General features: G+C 38.7%; 1 protein-coding gene across 6 annotated transcripts in view; it reads right to left on the reverse strand.

Annotated features, from left to right (window-relative positions):
• Positions 1–22,582, reverse strand: part of dennd1a (DENN/MADD domain containing 1A) — a 199,299-nt gene that overhangs the window by 118,691 nt on the left and 58,026 nt on the right. For all 6 annotated transcript variants that reach the window (XM_053478387.1, XM_053478386.1, XM_053478388.1 and 3 more), the window contains 3 exons: positions 19,641–19,694; positions 19,204–19,314; positions 2,472–2,572 (listed from right to left, as the gene is read on the reverse strand). In XM_053478387.1, the coding sequence (XP_053334362.1) occupies positions 2,472–2,572; positions 19,204–19,314; positions 19,641–19,694 (266 nt within the window). The remainder of the gene's footprint in view (positions 1–2,471; positions 2,573–19,203; positions 19,315–19,640; positions 19,695–22,582) is intronic.

The raw sequence follows: 22,582 nt of genomic DNA on the forward strand, positions 1-22,582 counted from the left end.
AATGACCAAAAGCTGCTTTCCTCATATTGTTAGAGACAATTAGATCAGTTTAATTAATGGTCAGAACTGTAACAATGTAAGGAAACTCCTTACTGTCATTCAGCTTTAAACAAGCACTAACGACACTGTCCGCATGTTTACATTTGGTACTGAAAACGTATCTGTCCAGATTGTGTGCTCCAGGTTCTAAAGACGTTCTTTACAATACACCAGCAGAAGCAGTTTTTAATAATAGAATGTAACCCTTTTCATAGTGGAAATGGGCAAGGTAAACCATTGCTTTTTGATGTTGTGATAGAACCACTGGTCCAGGCAATGAGGTAGAATGCAGTATTTTAGTTGGGAAAAGGGAATACAAAGTTATTGTCTACTAGGGCAAAATCTTCTGCCTTAAAGCTTCTTTTAATAAATTTTTTAAATCTTTCGGTATGTTTTTGTGCAATTATTTGTTTGGCGTGACATAGCGAAGATGATGCATAACACAGACGAAAAAGAAGCGATTGCGCCACCCAAAAAAGCAGAAGAAGACGCAAACAGTTAGCTGTATATTGATTTAATAAGGCGTTCTGTTGCGGGCTGCAAAATGGAAGGGAGCGTTAAAAATATCAGCGGGATAAGAGATGAATAAAGCAGAAGGAGAAATCTATAAAAATTGTCAGTAAAGCCTTACTGTATGTTATGCCTGAGCTGTACATTTTTTAACTTTCAGTTCTGAAAGTTAAGTTGCACAACTTAATACACGAAAATTAAGACACGTAATACAAATTCTCTTATAATGTTTATTTTGTGGCACATTTATTTTGCAGGGGTTTGTCATGTAATACAAAAACGTTTACACTAAATAAATATTGTTTATGATGAAAAAATAGATGAAACGATTATTATTATAAAATAAGTAATACATAAATATACATGCTGTATATGAAAATAATATATATATTTTTGGCCTATTCAATATGTTTTAAAAGAAAATCAATGAATCTTTGTTTCTGTTTTATATATTTTGCATTGCTGTTTAATTAAGCAAAATTGCGTTTTATCCAATTACTCGATTAATCGCTAAAGTTTTTTGGTAGAATACGTGATTACTAAAATATTCGATAGCTACAGCACTACTGTCTACACAGAACCTACCAAAACTGGTCAAGAGAAGAATAAAGAGTGAATCTGTGACTGAGTCATGGGCAACAAAAGCATGTGAAAAATGAATGCTATACAGTTCGTCCAAACCCACAAAACAGTAACCATAGAAAAAACAGTATTAAAAAAAAAAGGTCTAAAAACATAGTGCATTTGCACTACTGTGTTATAGGCAGGGTTGCGGGAACTGGTCGCTGTCCATTTTGACCCCAGCCTACAGTGGGCATAAGACCCAGCCCAAAGAAAATGATAAAAGATGGCCTGATCTGATGGAATGTTTTACTTATTTTTTTGTTTGTTTCACATTTTGTGAATGGCAAACACCTCTGTCGGCCTGGGTGCAAGATTGCGTAATCTGTTAATTTAGCACTTTACTTTAGGTTCAGTTTAAATTTTTTTTTTTTCCATTCAACAAAAAGTTTTTTTTCATGTTCTGTTATTGTGCGGGTGTTTTGTTTGTGCAAATTATTTTTCTTTCTCAATAGCATCCTGAAAACTGTTTATATAATAATAGCTGCAATTTTACAGACATGACCAAGCAAAGTGCATTTTGCTTTGGTGACTATAGCTCAGTTTAGTGACTATAGTTCAAAACTGTCATGGTTGATGGTGTGCAGCATTTTCCAAAATACCAGGCTTGCTTTTTTTTTCTTTTTCTTTTACAAAGTTTTTTTTAGACATAATTTCAACATTATACATTTTATTATTTAAGGACTGCATCTTGAAGTTCAGGCAGCTGTTCAAATATAACTTTTGCTGCATCAGCAAGATCACACCACGTCATTTCTGACAGAGTGATGTGTAGATGACCCTAAAGAATTATTCTATCCCTGGACATAGCATAGACAATTGCAGCCTCAACCTGCAGGGCACTCTGAGGGGAAGGGGCAAAAAGTGAACTGCCAATGGTAATTAGATATTTTGTAGCTTGCTTTCTGAGTCAGCCATAAAAGCAAAACATTACAGATGCTCATGAAAATTTATGCAAAGTAATTTTATTTTTTGGGCCTCTAACTATGCCAAGTTACATCTACATCCCTTGCACCCCCTTTTGCTGGCCCTAGACAGCCGGGTACAGATGTGTTTTTTACCTGGGGAAAAGATGGCATCACGGTGGTGAGGCAAGCTGGTGTAGGTAATGTGATGCTCTCACCAATTTTCTGGACAGAAATCGTGAGTTCTGGCATTTATGTTGCCCACACAATAATAGGCAGATATTGTTCATACTGATGGGTCTATTTCCATGTTTGTTCTTTGGGTCCTGTTATCTGTAAAGTCTCACTGTGTTCTCACTTACAATGATCTATTCATAAATATATTCAATAACTTACCAGCAGTAGTCTAGCAGATGCTGTGGTAGAACTGGGATATAAACATGCTGCCAATACATGGGATACAGCAGGGCTGCCGCACCATGTACACATGAAGTTAACTAAGAGAAAAAGAGAAAAGAAAACAAAGTGATCTAACTATCAGTCTATCTATCTATGAGTAATTCCATCTCAAATCAACAAATGAAAGAGAAATTTTCCACCATCACCTCTCAGATTTTGCTGATTTTTTCACCAATTGTTGATCTTGCCATGAAAATAAAAACCCCCAATTTTTTTGTCCCAACTCCCACTCGTTAAAAAATGGCAGCCATCTCAATTTTTGGCCTCAAAGTGCTTTTAGACATGCCACGCCCCTTTTTGAAATCCTCTTTTCCTTGATAACTCGCTTGCTTTATGTCATATGGAGATGAAACTGGGTATATTTATGTAAGTTTTTATGTAGATTCAGATTCTGCAATCGGAATTTGGCTATCTGCTGTGGTTATGGAGATATTTCTGAAAAACCATTTTTTGGGGTACCCCTTTTCGACCCCCCAGAACCCAAGGTCTGTATGTATATATGTTACTCAAAAAAATAGGGGTTACTTCACATCACCTTATCTTGAAAATAAATAAAAACCAGGGGTGTGTTATGCCCTGTTTTATAGAAATCATCAAAAATTAATTGTCCAGGTTTTGCAAATGTTTTACGATTTGATACACATTTTATATACAGAGAATGTACATGGATGTACACAATAGGCCTTATCTACCAGTAAATGTGTCATTTTATGGTGGTACATGTAAGATACATGTATCACTGTCAAACAGTATCCTGTAACTGAACCATTCGGGTTTATACTGATCAGAAAGTTGAATTATCTCCTACCAACTCCATGAGTGACCTCGCACTTAAGGAACTTGGTGATTGAATCATCTTTTTCTTGGTGCTAATTAAGTGCAGAAAAACAGAAGCAGGTGAGTGTGTTTTATTTATGTTAATTTATTAACTGAAGCTTTCCAATGTAGTTTGTTATCTTAATCACAATCTGATTACAAAGACCTGATGGCAAAGCTTGTCTGTTCTTTGGATTCTCGTGACTATATGTTGCACAGGTGTGAGCAGTGCCCCCTCTAAATCAAAACCATCTGATTATCTTGATTAGGGCAGGGCAATATGGGCAAAAATATTTATCACGATATATATTTAAATATTTGCGATAATGGTATAACTGACGATATGATTGACACGAGACAAAGCAGCTGTTTGTATGTGCATTAAAGCTATATAACATTTTAACAGTGCAAATGCAAATTCCACACCACTGAAGTTGCACCATTTTTACAAACCAATTCTGGTTCATCTGTTTCATTCAACGATCCGCTTTCGCCTTTCTTATTCTCCGCCGCCGCCAAGCTTTTTCCGCCATAAGCGTTTGGAAACAAAGGCACTGCACATGCGTGTTTTACCCATATTCTATCGCGATATTTTATTTTCTTATCATTGCCTAACATTGTACCGGTATTACCGTGGAAGGTATGATATGGCCCAGCCCTAATCTTGATGGTATATTTGAAAATGCTGATTTGGACCCAGATGACACTGTTCAGTTCAAGCAGTGGATTTCATTATGAGACTTTGTGAAAAATGTAACCCCTGCACAGCTCATCACTATACAGCCAAGGCCCAAGCTGCTTATTTGAAAAAACTGAAAAAGAAACTTCCCATTGGAGAGGAGGCTGTTATCCTCATGGATTTTGCTGAATGTTATTTTTTATTTGTCAGGATGCTGTTCAAGGTTTTCATTGGGATACATCCCAGGTGATTCTGCATCCTTTCGTGGTTTACTATAGGGGTGGTAGTGAAAACAATGGTTCACTAAGTTGCAAAAGTTTTTGTGTCGTCAGTAATGAAAGGGAACACAATGCTATTGTTGTTCACAAGTTTATTAAGGTTCTCATGAATCCACTAAAAGTTCTTCTACCAAATTTAAATCATGTGCATTACTTCTCAGATGGTGCAGCCAGCCAGTACAAGAATTATAATTTTTTTTTTTACAAATTTGTGGAGGCATTTCCTATCAAAATGACTTTGGTAGCTACAAAGTGCATGCCTTTCCTAGTTGATATTATTTGTGTCACTGCAACTTGACAGGTCTCGTACATGTACCTTTTTGTCTTATTCCATGAACACTTTTTTGTGGGCTTTGTTCTTTCAGAATCAGATACCCAGGGTGATGAAAAAAAACTGTGATTAGTCCTTTTAGTGTAGAGAGATGAATAACGTCATTATCAGTCTTTGACTAGACATGATTACAGAAGAATTTGAGGTAACTTTTACTTTGAAAGGAGCAGATTTTATGAGTATGCATTAAGTATTCTACAGATATTGCAGTACATTTCTGTGTGTCAAATCATTTAATGTTGCAAAACCTGGACAATTAATTTTTGATGATTTCTATAAAACAGGGCATAACACACCCCTGGTTTTTATTTATTTTCAAGATAAGGTGATGTGAAGTAACCCCTATTTTTTTGAGTAACATATATACATACAGACCTTGGGTTCTGGGGGGTCGAAAAGGGGAAAAGAGGATTTCAAAAAGGGGCGTGGCATGTCTAAAAGCACTTTGAGGCCAAAAATTTAGATGGCTGCCATTTTTTAACGAGTGGGAGTTGGGACAAAAAAATTGGGGGTTTTTATTTTCATGGCAATATCAACAATTGGTGAAAAAATCAGCAAAATCTGTGATCATGTGGTGGAACCCACTGGTTGATTTGAGATGGAATCACCCCTATCTCTATCTCTCTCTTTCTCTAACTGAAATCCTGTTTCTGCTGTTGTGTGTTTCACAGGCGTTTATGGTCACAATGTATGCCATGAACTTCTACATCATTCTGTATACAAATATGTATAATAATAATACAGTGCTCTGCCACATACAAATATTTAGTTGGACTGCCTTTTGCTTTGATTATGGCAATGGCATTATTTTGATAAGCTTAACAGAAGACCAACATTTATTTCAGTTACACTCATTGCTGTCAAAGATTTTGTATTGATACTAGGAGAATCAGACCGCTGTAAAGCCTTTTTCATTACATCCCAAAAATTCTCAGTTAGGTTATTGTCTGGTCTCTGGACTTATGCTCCCTGGACTACTCTTTCACAATTTGTGCCTGATGAACCACCCAAGTATTTTGTCCGGAAGAACAACGCCATCCGCGATCAAATAATTAGTAGACAGAACACCGCTCTTACACTAACAGAATAAACTGGTGCAGGAGTGGTAACGTGAGAGTGGTCTACTAAGAGGCTGCAAATGCAGCGGTGCCAGCGGCTGTATAAAGAATAAGAAGGTATACTGACGGTTGTACATGCTCTGCAGAGAAACACAGTTTTGCACGTTAAACAGAATTCTTCTTAAAAAAAAAACAGGGAATATTAAAACCCTTTAAAGGTTTCTGTTTTCAAATCTTTGTATCTTTGTATATACAAATTATTTGGAATATAAATTATACTGTTTTCACTTTATCGTTTATATTAGAAAATTAACATTATTTGCAAATCTTTTTTTATTGCACCTTCCACTTTTGCCCCGCTTTTTCACTTTTTAAAAAACACTAGCTTCTCCGTCTGAGAACAACAAGAAGAATCCATCCACTAACAACAATCTCGGACTCAGGAACGTTATTATGGTTAATATTTAGCTAGTTCAATGTGTGGAGAGCAAGATGTTTAGACGTTCTTCCTCCATCGTTAGTGATAACTTTATTTGTGTACGTTAGTTAGCACTCTGACAGAGAAGATAGTACCAATACAGGAGCGCATCCAGACTTTAAAGATAGTTAGAGAACAAAAGAGCAGCATTATTTCTATAGTGGAAAGTCAAGATAGCCAGCCCCACCGAATCTGGCATTAAAGCGGCATCTCGCTCAGCCAAAGTTAGGGCTAGCTCACTGGTGAGAGTACGCCTCCTCAGTGCTTTGTGTGTTTAACAAGTTTGCTCTCTAAAGCATCCACTAGGAACCTGAAAGAGATCTGGTTATGGGGCGTTTTTTCTTTTTTCTTACCCGGGTCCAGGAGAACCAAAGAGAAACAAACTCTCTCTCTACCACTACCTACTGTGCCCAGGATCGGAAGCGGTGTTAAATGTGCACAAGGATCTGCAAGGGGATTAGGGAGGGGGAGAAATCGTGCTCGGGAACGAAACGGAACAATCGTTTCCAGTGAGAAAACGACCTAGCGCTACATGTGTTCAAACAGGTTTGCTCTCCTCAATGAAGCATCTGCTCAAAAACCTAAAAGAGATCTGGGTATAGGAGACTCTCCTGTACAATTCAGGTACTATGGAAGTAAATTTTATTTGATTTTATTTGGTTTTATGTAACTTTACTTCCTTTTAAGGAATAAATGGTAGCCCATAGGAAAGTACTCAGAAATGTGTGTGCGAAGCTGCACGTATAGGTCTGAGATTCTGCTTGCATAAACAGTCTGATATATACATTGAGGCCCCTAGACTGGGGAAGCTTGAAGAACCCCAGATGTTTAGGATGACATCTTTGCATGTAGAATGAATTCTTTTGTCCTGGTTGACTATATAAGTGGGGAGCCGACGGGACAGTGTTGCGATTCTGCAGTCTCTCCCGGCCGTTATTGCATGATAAATAAAGGTCGTGATCTTCTGAAACCAAAGCCTGGGTCTTCAATCAATTTCCACAACATCTTGGCGCTGCGAGCAAGGGTGGTGAAGGGGCAAAGGTGTGGCTGATCACCGTGGGCATCCTTGGCGGGCAGCACAAACAGGTGGCCACCTAAAAAAGGTAAGCAACTTTTGCTTATATACTTAGTTTGTGTTGTTTGCTGGGATAACCCGTGGTGGTAAGGACACCTGATAAAGACCTCTCCAAATTAAGTAGTCTCTACATGGGCTTTGGTTCCAGAAAGAAATGCATGCATCAGCTTACTAACTGTTGTACTGATAGTAAATTGATAAAATAAGCATTGCATTTGTCTGTTTTGTTGTCAAGAGGGCATTGATTGATGGCAGCAATAACAGGTGGTATGAGAGAGCGCATTTGAGTATCTATTTAAGTTGCTAAGAGGGCAATATAAAAAGATAGATAGTTTTGATATTAATTTGTACTTATTGTCAAGTGGGCCTTGATTGGATGGCAATAGGGGAAAGCAGGTTAATACGGAGTAGCGCTTAATTATTAATATTGTTTGTGTGAGGATACACAACAATTAATAAAATAATACCCTTTCGTATGAGGAACACTTTTTGGTGTCGTAAGCATTTTGTAGCCACCTTAAAATTTGCATTGTATGGGATTTTGTGGCATTTATTGATATCTTTTCCTATGCGGAATGTACGGGTGTACATCATAAGCATTGTGTCATAACTTTCTATGTGGAGCACTATTTTGTGCCATTAAGTTGAATGCAACTGCAATTGTTTGTGTCTAATTGATGTTGTGTCTGTCTATTACTGTTTAAGTGTGTGAGAGCTCTATGTGTGCCTGAGTGTGCCTGAGAGAGAGAGAGAGAGAGAGAGGCTGATTGAGTGAAATCATAAGCTTCGTGTCGAGTAAACAGGCCTGGACCTCCCGAGGGAATTGTGTGTACAACCCTCAGAGGGGGGGCAGCTTGTTGCCAGACCGGAGTCGTGTGTGTGTATGAGCCCTTATTAGTTTAATAACTAAATAAAGAGTTAAATAGTTAAACATTACTCAATAAAAGGGACACGTGTGAGTGTATTAATGAGCCCCAATTAGTGAAGGGGACAAGTATGTAAAGAATAAGCCCTATTTTCCAGGAAAAGAGGGATAAAGTATGAATGCTTAAGCCTATGACTGAATAAATAAATAAATAAATAAATAAATAGTTTGAAGTGGTGAGTGTGTTTGAACCCTATATTAATACTGTGCCATTACTCGATTATTGATAAAAGTGTTTACTGTGTATAAAATATACTGTGATTTTGGCAATATTGTACATTAAGAAGTGATTATCATTTTAAAGCTTGTTAAGGAAGGTGGATATTTCTGGCAGTATACAATATTGGATGTTGTTGTAAGTAAAAGTTTATTCATTAAAATAAGTGCATAGGCACAAGTTAACGTACGACTAAGTTGTGGTGAAGTAGGCTATAAAGCATAATGGCAGCCTCTCCAGAGGAGATATTAGTGCTGAAACATCCTTTGTGTGCAGATCTCATAACTAAGGTCTCTAATAAATGGCAAAAGCGGACTAAAGATCTGTTTACTAAATGGCCAAAGGGAGGGTCATTTGATGTGACACTGTGTTCGGAGATGGAAGTTTTGATCAGAAATTATAAAACGGCATCAAGGGGGAAAAAGCGTGTACAGAGAGAGTTAAAAAGACAGCAGGAGAGAGAGGTCCTAGCGTTGTTTAAGAAGGAGGGGGAGGAAGTGGTAAAACAGAAAAAGCAAGCTAGGAAAAAGTCTAAAAAATCAGGAAGTGAGGCCCAGAGTAATGGAGGGGACATTTTAGTCACCCCTCCCCCTATGTGCAGACTGAAGGACAGTTCCCCATGCTTAAAGGCGTGGTGGAAGTTTCTGGTGAAATGCAAATGGAAGGTCATGTAGATTTAGACGGAGACTACAGAGAGTCGTGTGTGAAGTCAAGAAAGAGGCAGGATAGGAAAACGGATAGAGAAGAAAGCACACCATTAGATTGTTACAAGGAAGTAAGGGCAGATCTACAGAGAGTGAAAAGGTTGTAAGGGAAGGAAGATAAGTTAGAAGAATGGGAAGAGGTGCAAGCAAGTGCAAGCAAAAGAACAGACAGGAGTGCTAAAACACCAGTAAAAAGTCAGATACAGTTAGATACAACATTAAGGACTGGGCGTGGGCCTTTGTGCAGTGGAGAGGAAGGGGGTGAAGAGGATTTGTCAGTTAATATGGGTAGTTGAAAACTGGGAAGGGACACGGGGAGACTCAGAGACCTGGCTCCACAATTTCCAATTTTAATTAAAGGTGCACGGGGACAATATGTACCATGGGCAACTCAGGATCTCGAGGGGCTTGTCAACCGCCTCCCTAACATTCACGAGGGTGCAGGGAAATGGATTAAGGTCTTAGGAGACCTCAGGCAAGCTGTTGTCGGTGGGGGACATAAAAGCTCTGTTGGCAAAAATTTTAGGCGGAGGGAAATTGGAGGAGATCCTCCAGGCTTCTGACCTGAGCGAGGCCATAGATACATACCATATGGATGGAACTGTGTTTGATGCTTATCGTCCTTCTGTGTGGCAAGCTTTGCGTACTGAATATCCAACTAGAGTGGACCCAAAAGCTTTAAAGGGGGACGAGTTGGAAGAAACAGAGAATCCAACTCTGTACATCCAGAAGCAGCTAAAGAGATGGAAGCAAGAGACTGAAAGTGATCCAGAAGGAGATGCATTGTTGTCTACGCTGTTCAGACAAACCATAGTAAATGCCATGCCTCAACCAGTAAAAAGTAAACTGGAAGATGTGGTCGGCTTAACTTCTAAATCACACAAAGAATTCTGTGATCACGCCACACATGCTGTTGAACAGTATAGAAAAAATGAGCAGAAGTTGAAAGCTCAAGAAAAAGAACTGCAAAGAAAACTGGCTCAGTTACAGCTTGAAGAATTAACAAAGAAAAACAAGAGAAAAGTCCAAGCTACTCTAAGAACAGAGGAAGCAGAGCAAATGTCCATGAGGGCCCCAAGCAATCCATCACCCACAGTCCAGCCAGCGGCAGTTACTGCGATGACAGCACCAGCCGCATTCTCTCCAAACTCAAACCAGACGCCTGCGCTTGTCATTAACGTCTTCACTCAAAAGCCAGGGCCTAGGGAGTGGAGAGCCAATCAACAACAGAGAGGTCAAAGGAACCCTCAGTCTAGCTTTCCCCCAGGCGTATGTTGGGTGTGTGGACAAGCTGGACACAACCGATCACACTGCTTTTCCCATCCATGGCCTTAAGCCCAAAGGAGTGCGGTGGGAGGGGGGTGGCAACAGCCTCCTCGAGATCAGGTTCAAGGCCCAGTAAACCCATGGGGGGGTCCAAAACTGGGATATTAGGGGTGCCCAGAGAATCCTACAGGGGAGAATCAGTTACCTATTTTAACAACTAGTGCAGAACAAAAACCCATGTTACACATTGAGGTAGACGGTAAAAGTACACCCATGTTAGTTGATACAGGAGCGGTTTATACATGCTTAAACTTAAGTCATGCCTCACATCTCCCCATGTCTGGAAAATTTGCCAAGACAGTAGGATTCTCGAGAAAAAAGCAGTCAATTCCTATGACCGCTCCAGTCCGTCTACAAACTAACAACAAAAGTGTGACCCTACCTGTATTAGTTTCAAGTCAGACACCGGTAAATTTATTAGGAAGAGATGCTTTATGTAAATTAGGACTGCAAATATTGTGTTCCCCAGAAGGTGTGTATGTTGACATGAAAGGTATTAAAAATCAAATGGTAATGTTTGAGCCACAAGCAAATGTGTATTGGGTGGGACAGCTGGAAAAAGACGTTAGTCCAATAATCCATAAATGGGGAAAGTTTATTGAAGCACAAATTCCTGAAGCACAACTGCCTTGTTCGGCTTTCCACTGCACAATGATTTATGACCCAGCTAAGGACACTGACTTGGAACAGACATGGCAGAAAGAGACAAGAGAGAACAAGGTTGAGTTAATCACACAGTACATCATCATAGGCCAGCAAGGAGCAGCTATCAGTGTAGATGAGTGTGATTTTGTAAAAAGGTGGTTTAATGTAACTGATTCTGTTCCTCATGTGACGTTGTATGTAGGAAAAAACTACAGCTCAAAGGACTTAGGACCAATGATGAAAAAAGCTAAAGAGGTCCAGTGGGAATCAACCATAAACCCATTGATTTTTCATTCTGCAGATAAAAACTATATAAAAAATCTTGTGTGGTAATAACTTGATTGGTACTCCTCAGGAAGTAGTAATTAGCAGCAACTCACAAACCCAAATGACTTCAGCCTCTGAAGTAATTGATACTGCCGAGGAGGAATTGTATAGGGACATGGAGAGTCACGTCCCACCTGAATTATGGTCTCGGCATGATACAGATGTAGGTCTAATTAAGTCAGCCAGCCCAATTCAAGTACAACTTAAACCAAATATAAAACTGCCCAGGATAAGACAATATCCTTTGCGACCTGAGGCAGAAGCTGGCATAAAAAACACTATTGAAGGCCTTGTAAAAGCATCTGTGCTAGAAGAGACAACGAGTTGTTGTAATACTCCAATTTTCCCTGTGATCAAGCCAGGTACAAATAAATGGCGTCTTGTGCATGATTTGCGTGCAATTAATAATATAACTGAGGATTACCCAGCTGATGTTCCAAATCCACACACACTGCTGACTAATGTCCCTCCCGATGCCAAGTACTTTACTGTGATTGATCTTTGTTCAGCTTTTTTCAGTATTCCGGTGGCGGAAGAGAGTAGGTATTTGTTTGCGTTTACATATGCAGGTAAACAATATACATATTGTAGGATGGCACAAGGATTCAAACACTCTCCAAATATCTTTAATCAGGTGTTAAAAGCTGATTTATCAGATTTAATAATGGAGAGTAACCTGCTGCAATATATGGATGATCTCGTAATCTGCTCATCCTCTTTAGAAGCATGCCATAGAGATTCCATTTAAGTGCTCAACAAGCTTGCACAGGGAGGTCATAAAGTGTCTAAAGCTAAGTTGCAATACTTCAAGCCCCGAGTTGAATATTTAGGGCGGCAAATTTCTCATGGTTCAATAGCCATAGCGCCTACCCAGTTAGAAGGCATAAGTAAAGCACCGTTACCACAAACAGTTAAACAGTTGATGACCTTCCTAGGCTTAACAGGTTTCAGTGCTAACTGGATTGAGGAGTATGCAGTGAAAACAGCTCCCATGAGGGAGATAATGAAAGAAGAAGGAGTGCAAAATCTAAGTGCTCCCTTAAAGTGGAACACAGATGCATTGTTAGCTTTCGAATCCATCAAAAAAGAAATGCAGACAGCACCTACCTTAGGTATACCTGATTATACCAAACCGTTCTATCTGTATGTGGCTAACTGAGCTGATGGATATGCCTCAGCTGTGTTGATGCAGGAAACCTGCAGTGGTAGGAGGAAACAACCCCTAGCTTATTACAGCACTAAGCTAGATAATGTAGCACGAGGTTATCCGCCTTGCTACCAACAGGGTCTTGCAGCAGTACATTATGCATATGACAAAGCATCCACTTTGACTATGGGTTACCCAGTAACTATTTACACACATCATAAGGTGGTAGAATTAATAGAACAAGGGAAATTTGTTCTTACTCAAGCTCGCATTCTAGCATATTCTTCACTGCTCACATATCCTGACATTACTATAAAGAGGTGTGACACAGTTAATCCAGCTGAATTGATTCCTTTATCTTTTGAAGGAGTAGCTCATGATTGTGTGGCGAATTCATTGTCATTTACCAGGTTACGGCCTGATCTTGAGTCTAAACCTATAGCTGAAGCAGAAGTCACTTACTTCGTTGATGGATCTAGCTTTAGAGACCATGTAGGAAGTCACACTGGGTATTCAGTAGTAATGAAGGATGGAGAAGGTTTTAAACCTATTTTGTCTCAGCACTGTTCACAACCGTGTTCGGCTCAGTTAGCCGAGCTAAAAGCACTCACCGCTGCTTGCCAATTAGCCAAAGGACTAGTGGCAAATATTTTTACAGACTCAGCCTATTCGCATGGTGTATGTCATCTGTTTGGAGCAGTGTGGAAGCAAAGAGGGTTTAAAAGAAGCGATGGAACTCCAATTCAGCATGCTGAGCAAATAAGTAAGCTAATGTCTGCTATGATGCTACCAAAAAGATTGGCTATCATTAAATGTCAGGCCCATAAAAAGGGAAATGATTATATCACTAAGGGTAACAACATAGCAGACTTAGAAGCAAAGCAAGCATCTAAGTGTCAACTAGCTGTACAAGTGCCAATAGTCCTTATAGAACCGCAGCCTCAGTTGGAGGATATTATTCGGATTCAACAGCAAGCAGGACCGTATGAGCATTCTATGTGGCTCCAGAGGGGAGCTCAGAAGGATGCACAGAGTATTTGGCGTTCACATGAAGGTCTGATCATAGCTCCTACAGCGTTGTTGAACATTTTGATTTCAGATGCTCATGGATTTGATCATTGTGCTAGAGGAGAGGTTGTGAGGAAAATCAAGCAACAAGGATATTGGTCTCCATATCTGCATGCTGTGGTTGATGAGTTTCTAGCTTCATGTGAGATATGTGCTAAGCATAACGTTAGAAAGGGAACAGCGACACCTATTGGCCATATACCGGTACCAGAGGGACCTTTTAAGCATTTGGTTATGGATTATGTGGACATGATAAAGTGTGTTCGAGGCAAGAGATACATGCTTGTAGTAATTGACAGATTTAGTAGATGGGTAGAAGCAATGCCATCTGCTGATGAAGGGGCAGGAACAGTTGTGAAATTCCTCACAAGAGAGGTGATACCTAGGTTTGGAATTCCGTCAGAAATCAGTTCAGACAACGGATCCGCGTTCATTCAGAAAACGGTAAAGCAGGTATTACAACAGTTGAGAATAAAGCAAAGATTTGGGTGTGTCTATCATCCGCAGTCTCAAGGTATGGTAGAGAGAATAAATGGAACACTCAAAGCTAAACTTAACAAGATTTGTGCTAGTACAAAACTTAACTGGGTTGATGCTTTACCTCTAGCACTAATGAGTTATCGCATGCAAATTAACAGAAATACCCATTTAACCCCGCATGAAATGCTTACGGGTCGACCCATGCCTGTGCCATTCTGTAGAGGGCCCTATAAAGGCCCACCTCTAGAACAATTACAACTGGAACTCAGATCCTATATAAAGAAACTAACTGCCATACATAAAGCCATTTATGTGCAGGAAAAAAGCAAGGAGCCGGAGGAAGAGAAAGACGCGCCGTGTCCCATCACTCCAGGAGACCAGGTCTATCTACGTGTGTTCAGGAGGAAGTGGCACGAACCCAGAAGGGAGGGGCCATACAAGGTCGTAGCAGCCACCCCCACAGCGGTCCAAGTGGAAGGCAAAACCACCTGGTATCACTTAAACCATTGCACAAGAATCCCTAAAGTAAGTAAGGGAAAGAGTGCAGAAGAAGAAGAAGAAGACCCACCACCCGACCGTGATAACGTATAAGGTTTTGAAATCTGGGTAACGGGGTGGAGGAAATAAAGAAGAAAAATGGGGAAAATAGAGTGGGCAGCCTACCTAATGATCATTATTTTCCAGGTATTAATTCAAGCTGTGGTCAGCTCACCTCTACCAAGATCCAACCAGACTTCCCAAGAATTAACCTTACAGCAAGTAAATGTTGGTCAAAAGGTTCTTAGTTATCAATCTATGGGCAGGAAAAAGGAAAAACTCTTAAGCATGGCACAAAGTAATGAGTGGTATAAATGGGCTGCCTACACAGCCCAGGAAAATAAAATAACTAGTTGTTTGGTTTGCACTCCATCACCATTAGAAAAGGTTATAGTGGTACCCAATCCATATGACTTTACCCAAAATTTACCCAACAGTTTTGTCATATACATGTCTTCCAAAGACCTCTGTGTCCAGCTGAATGTTTAGCAATATTGAGTAGTCCAGATTACTTTAATAACTTCCATACACCTGAATGGGGGGAATGGTGCCAGCAGCTAGACGTAAGAATTGAGGAAAAAAAGATAGAAATCCCCTCTGAGTATGAAATAGATTATACCCTTGAGTATGAAAGTTTCAATAAAACAGTGGGAAATAACAGTGTGGGGGAATTTCAAGGTAATTGTATGATAATGTGGCATCTGGACACTGGCTCCTTTACACGAATGGACGTTCATAAGAAAACTACACTTCATGCAACAGTCACATTGCAGGGTAATATAACTATAACACATAGCTGCATGAATCAAACATTATTGTTTCCCTTAAAGTTCCGTTATGATGACCAATCAATACCAGTAGCTGATTTTTTCTGGCTTTGTGGAGGAACATTATTGAGAGCAACATTACCAAAAAGTTGGAGAGGAATCTGTGCTAGAATCCGGATGCTTCAAGAAATGTCAATAGCGGGCTGGAATATAGACCAGCCTGTACAGCGTAACTCAAAAGACCATCATAGAATGAGAAGGGCTTATCAGGCAGATCCCAACGTGTACATAGATTCAGTAGGCCAACCCAGGGGTATACCTAATGAATTTAAAGCCAGAGATTAGGTAAAATCTGGATTTGAGTCTATTATTTTATGGATAACACCTAATAAAAATGCTGAATGGATTAACTATATTTACTACAATCAACAGAGATTTATTAATTATACAGAGGATGCTTTGGCTGCTTTAGGAGAACAATTAGTAGCTACTAGTACAATGACCTGGCAAAATAGACAAGCATTAAATTGGTTATTAGCTGAAAAAGGAGGTGTATGCATTCTGTTTGGTGATCAATGTTGTACATATATTCCTAATAACACAGCACCCGAGGGAAGTTTTACTAAAGCCATGAACCAACTAAAAAATCTGAGACGGGAAGTAACTGAAAATGCTGGGAGAGATAGTAAAATATGGGACTGGTTAGATCTAAAACTGGGAGCTTGGGGAGCATGGTTTGCTAAATTTGGTATGTTCTTGGGATTTGCTATATTAATAGGAGGATTGTTGTTCTGTAGGTGCTTCCTATATTAAAATCTTTGGTCATAAAAGCTACAGTTCAACAAATGGAAGTATTAAAATGGCAAGATGAAAAAATACCCTTAACCAATGACAAAGACATTTATGACCCTGACTGTGATTCACAAGAATCAGAAGAAGATTCAGGCACCTCGGACGAGAACGAAGAAGATGATTAACGATGAGCCATGCCTTGGGTGAAAGCACTGGCCGGGCCTCTCCCCAAAAGGCGACCCTCTACGATGCGCAAAGTATCTGGGTTGAAGATCCAAATATTAGGACACAGCTGTTTGAAATTATATTTGCTTTTAAAATTTTACTGTATTATGCATGGATCAGTTTAAACTATATATATGTTATCCAGGTTATTTAGCTTAATGTAATCCTAGGAAATCACTGTATTACTCATATATGCATGTCATGTTATTGTGTTATGGAAAGTACTGTATAAGGTAAAGGAGGTCAAGTCTTTTACTCTGTCCTAGTCAAATGAGGGCGAAGAAGTTTGGCTCGATCTTCGCTAGAGTACAAATACATGGGTTGGTCATTGATAAAAGTCCAGTGATCTAAATTAATCACTAGCTAGTGTAAGAGGGGCTAGCACATGGATTTGCACTCTAGATAACCAGTGATATGGGACTTATAAGCCCCAGGGGGGGATATGGAAGTAAATTTTATTTGGTTTTATGTAACTTTACTTCCTTTTAAGGAATAAATGGTAGCCCATAGGAAAGTACTCAGAAATGTGTGTGCGAAGCTGCACGTATAGGTCTGAGATTCTGCTTGCATAAACAGTCTGATATATACATTGAGGCCCCTAGACTGGGGAAGCTTGAAGAACCCCAGATGTTTAGGATGACATCTTTGCATGTAGAATGAATTCTTTTGTCCTGGTTGACTATATAAGTGGGGAGCCGACGGGACAGTGTTGCGATTCTGCAGTCTCCCCCGGCCGTTATTGCATGATAAATAAAGGTCGTGATCTTCTGAAACCAAAGCCTGGGTCTTCAATCAATTTCCACAACAGTACATGAAATTTAGGCCTTTAAGGGCGGCCAACCCCTTTAGGCCAACGTAGGTTCTCAAAGATAGCGATATATGCTGCAGCTAATAATACATATCTTCGTCAGTCAGAGGTTAGCAAAGAGGTGAGTAAATTAGCAGAGGCGATGTCTGATAAAGTAGTATACTCTGGTCCTATCCCAATGCCTTATTTATTTAGTTAGTTATTTATGATAATTTGACCATTGTACAAAAACAAATTTAACAACAAATAATAAGTCTGCTCAGTCGATTCCCCCAACTATTACTTACAGACCCCCAGGGCCGTACTCTAAATTTCTTTGCGCATTTACAGATTTCCTTTAAAACCTGGTTATTTCTGTAGACAAAGCATTTTGCTGAGACTGTTGAGATTCAGAAGACCCTCTGAGAACAGCATCTATGTCCATTCTGGACTCAGTAGGAGTAAATAATTGTGTATTAGGAACCACTCATAAAGTGGGTCACACTCTAGATTTAATAATATCCTTCGAATAAAGTATAAGAAATACAGAGACATTTCCACAGTCCAACATTATCTCAGATCACCATTTTATGTCGTTTCATGTGTGTCATAGTAATAATGTATGCATAGGCTACCGAAATTAAAAGTACATTCACATCAACTCAACTACCACACAGGGCTTTATCAGTAATAGTGTGTGTGTGTGTGTGTGCCATTCTACAAAGGTCTTTATGTATCTAGACATGATAGGATTGTGGACATTATATCGGAGAATTTATCATCTTTATTTTTCCCAACGTGTCAATACATAAAAATTGTGTTGTTAGACAGCAAATGTTTTCTAGGTGTTCTACAAAAATGGCTGTGTTCTCTGATTTAAATGCCACCAGGCCTAATATTTTGGTCTTTGATAAGAACAATAGGGATGTTTTAATCCTGGAAGTAGGATGCTGTTTTGATTCATGCTTAGAGGAGGCTTACTTAACAAAGCTAGTAAAATATCACCCTCTTCCACAGCAAATAACTGGCCTTGGCTACAAATGTCAATATCTGGTACTTATCTTTGGCAGCCTGGGCCACGTGCATAGGCTCGACATTAGGGGTCTCAGGATAGTTGGCTTTACAAAAGCAAGGGCAAAGCAAATTGCCAAATACTGTTCAATATCCTCCATTATTGGAAGTTGCCATATATGGAGGAGAAGGTGTGTATCCATAAAACTGCTGTTCTGAATCGTCATCAGACCCACATTGATGGATCATGCCTGAGAAATGTTTTAGATATGTAACATTTATGTCCTTATGTACGATTTATTAAGAATTGTGGACATAAATAAAGTAGTTAAAATGTGTGTGTGAGTAAATGTGTCTGTGTGGGTGCTCACACGCTGCTCTGTGTGTGTGCTGGGGGGTTCTGTTGAGCAGTCTACGTAAGGGAAGAAACTGTTCTTCGTGCATGTAGTCTGTGCTTTTTGTGACTCATATCTCCTGCCTGAGGGCAGGAGGTTGAACAGGACGGGGTGTGTGTGATCTCTGATAAGACTGAGGGAACAGCAAAGGCCTCGTATGTGGTGCAAGATAACCTTTTTCAATTTTATAATGTAGAAAATACCTTTCCAATCACTCAGGTAGCGTTTATGCCACAGGACAGTTCCTCACTGTCCATAAGGCACAAAAACTTAAACGTACTGACCCTCTCTACTGCCACGCCATTTATATTTAGCTTGGTGTGTTGCCCTGTTATTTGAAAACTTAATACTATCTTTCTTTGTTTTCTTGGTGTTAAGAGCCAAGTTGCACCAACAACCATTTTTGCACCAACAACTCCTGAATCTCACTCCTATATTCAGACTCATCACTGTTAGCGATGAGGCCAAGCACGATGGTGTCATCAGCATAAGAATGGAATTACATGGATGTGAGGCTAAGCACACAACTTTGCATGATACCAATACTAACAAATGTTGCAGTATAGATAAAATTCACAGATAACACAAAGTTTACACTCACAGTACTCAAACTGCTGGAGCTGATTAGAATTCGCCGTTCAAACAGCATACTTGCATAAAGATGAAGCATGTTGTTTACATCTACTGCTACAAAATACTCTGTCAGGTTTCTCTGAAATCCAAAGAAAAAACAAAGAAACAAAGATAATAAACAAATATCAGTTTCAAAAACAAGACAGATAAATATTAGTTTCAGTTACTGAAAGATTAATAATAATTAGCTAAACCTAACATTCAGAGGGGAAATTTGTAGAAGGTTAACACCTGGAGGAACTGAGAAAAGTGACAGCAGGGAAAGACACTTTTGCCTAATTAAGTGATTTTGCGAGTGCCATGTAATAAGTTTTTCCTAAAAGTGTCTGATGTGCTGTTCAGCAAGTTATTTTGTATATGGTGGGCATGACCTTTCACATTTACACTGCGTTAAAAGTAACTCACATTTTCAGGTATTCTTGGCAACTCCCTCAGATTAGGCACGGTAAAACAGACATGCTAGAGATTGAGAGAAAGCAGAATAGAAAGAACAACAATTTGTGAACTTGTGTGCATTGTATTTTTGTTCACAACCCCATAAGATACATTAACTCTTCTACCCGACTTCTGTTGGACAGCATGAACTGTGACACAGTTGACAAAAAACAAATAAAATTAAATAAATAACACCTGCAAGTTTTTAGTCCACCTTGATTATAGTTATAGATGGGGAAAAAAACGATTCAGTTATGAATCGCGATTCTTTGGTCTGGCGATTCATGTATCACCACACTGATTCCAAAATCTTTTTTTTCTTCTTATTTATAATAGAGACGCAAGCAAATTGATCTTAAAACACACTAACTACACACGCTTACACCCATCTGCACTGCGAGTGCAAATTAGTCTTGAAGATCATGCAAGTTAGAAGCCCAGCATGCTCCATCCATGCACTTATTGTCAGGTCCAATTTTGAGACTTTAAATGCATTTAAGGATGCATTTTGAACTCACTGCTGTTATAATTCTGCAGGTAGCACTGTCTAAACTATTTACAAATTTTTATGCCATGTGTTAGGAGTAAATTACTGTATTAGCTAGGTTTTTTAAAAAAAAAAAAAGGTAAATAATTTGACAGATAAGTGCTCTCAGCAAAAATTGTACTTTTTTGTTTTTATTTAATTTTAGTTAAAAGGTGAACTTGTATTTGATGTTAGCTTGTATTGTTTAACTACATGCTGATGTTGGTTTAAGTGAGAAAACTAATGTTACAAGGAATGATGCATTTACTCGTATTCAGTTAAGTTGTAAAGCTCTTAAATAAAACTTAGGTATAAATCTTTTGACTTATGACAAATTTTTTTAAGGTTCAAAAACTTAATATAGTTGCAAGTAATAATAAGTGGGCCCAAGCACCTTGCGCCATCACCTCCCGGGTACACCGCACAACCTGTGTGTTTTTTGAGCATGTAAAGACCTACAAAAAGCCATTGCCACCCAGGTGCACTGCACAACTTGCACACATAACCAACTATATGCTGATGTCAGTTTGGGTCCAAAATATTTGTTGAGTGTATGTGTGTGATAAATGAGTGTGTTCATGCATGTGTGTATGAGTGTGAAAATGTTAACATTTGTGATGTACGAGTGTGTTTGTGTGTGCGTACATGTGAATGTTAATCTGTGATGTGCACGTATGTAGAATAGGCAGCAGATGCTGTTAAAAAAAGCATCACAATATGATGTTACTCAATGTAATGTCACTAAACGTGTCACTCAATATAATGTCACACAAAGTTAGACACTTTTTCGGAGTAAGTTTAATGCATCGTCATGGCTGACCCCTTTGTGAAATTTTGCACCTTTAATCACATGTCTTTAGATCACATAGGCCCAATTTAGTGGCGATTATATAAATCCTGTAGGAGGAATATATCAAAATCCATTGGGTGCGTTTTGCAAACAACCCAAAATAACTGACTTTCAGGTCAATTTGAGTCCAGAACATGCAATGAGAAAATTGTTTAGCTCAATGAGCTCTAAATGTGTACCAGGTTTCGTGTGCATACGTGTAAGTGCAGCATGCAAAATTGCAGAGGGATTTTCGATATCAAAAAATGGGTCAGCTGTTGTCGTGACAATGCCTTAAACTTATCTCGAAAAGTGTTAATAACTTTGTGTGGCATTATATTGAGTGACAAGTTAGTGACATTACACTGAGTAACATCATAGTTTAATACTTTTTCTTCAGCATCCTTGGCTTTTTGGATATCTTAACATAAAATTCTCCCTATTCTACACACATCACAAATGTTAACACTCACACCTCTCTCTCACACACATACAGATAGTACTCATCCAGAAAGTTTTACCACCGTGTCTATCGCGGCGACAGAATTAGGGAAGTGCGTTTCCTTTCTTTACCCCTAAGTGGCATTATAACTATAAACTATAGACTTGGATCATTCTCTCAAGGATTAATGAGCCGCAGCTCGTTGACAGCTGCTTGTAGTAGCAGATAAATTCTAATAAAATCATTGTAATTAAACAAATTCATAATCACAGTACTAAAATAACAGTATAAATTTAGAATTTAAATTAAATGTAAGCATTTCTTATTTGCAAGCCAAGTAAACGTTAACACAATGTGCCTCTAGATTTTATTATGTGTAACACTAGCGTAACCAGAAACTCTGGTCTGGAAAAAGTGAGTGCTACATTTATTGTCAGATTAATGTGCAAAAACTATATAATAAAACTATACTTTAACTATTTTAATTTAAGTGCACTCACAATGACAACAAAACGTTATGATTTTTAAAAATAATAAAAGCAAACAGGGTCACTATTATGTATTAATTACAGTATCCTTGAGCGCGACAAAAAATTAACCAAAACTCTATATTGTATATTTGCCTCACAGACGTGAAAAATATATACTTATGGAAAAAAAGGTCTGCTTTTACCTAAACTAATGGAAAACAAATTTCAGATGAGGTAATTTGTATAAAATTTTAATATAGGCACATCCACTGCTGCAGAGATGACATGATTATCACTACAGTAAAAAACTAAGAAATAACTAATTTATCAATGGATTATTTAAATTGTCCAAGTTAGTCTCCTTGCTGTTCTTTCACGATGTATTATAATCATTAGTATACTTTTGTCGGTGCGCTCTGGAAAACAGGGCAGTTAAGCACTGATTAGACCATGTAGGAAATTACAGAGGATGATCACGATGCCGGCTTAAACTCCTGGAGCATAAACCTAATTTAAATTACATTTTAAAATTAACAAATCTTGTAAGTAAACAACTATAGCCCAAGTTTAGAAAAACATTTTTATTTAGACGATTCTTCATTTATTTTATTTATCTATTTTCAGGTTTGCCAGCTGCGACTAGTC

Source organism: Clarias gariepinus, chromosome 19 (genome assembly GCF_024256425.1).
Source record: "Clarias gariepinus isolate MV-2021 ecotype Netherlands chromosome 19, CGAR_prim_01v2, whole genome shotgun sequence".
Lineage (NCBI taxonomy): Eukaryota > Metazoa > Chordata > Actinopteri > Siluriformes > Clariidae > Clarias > Clarias gariepinus.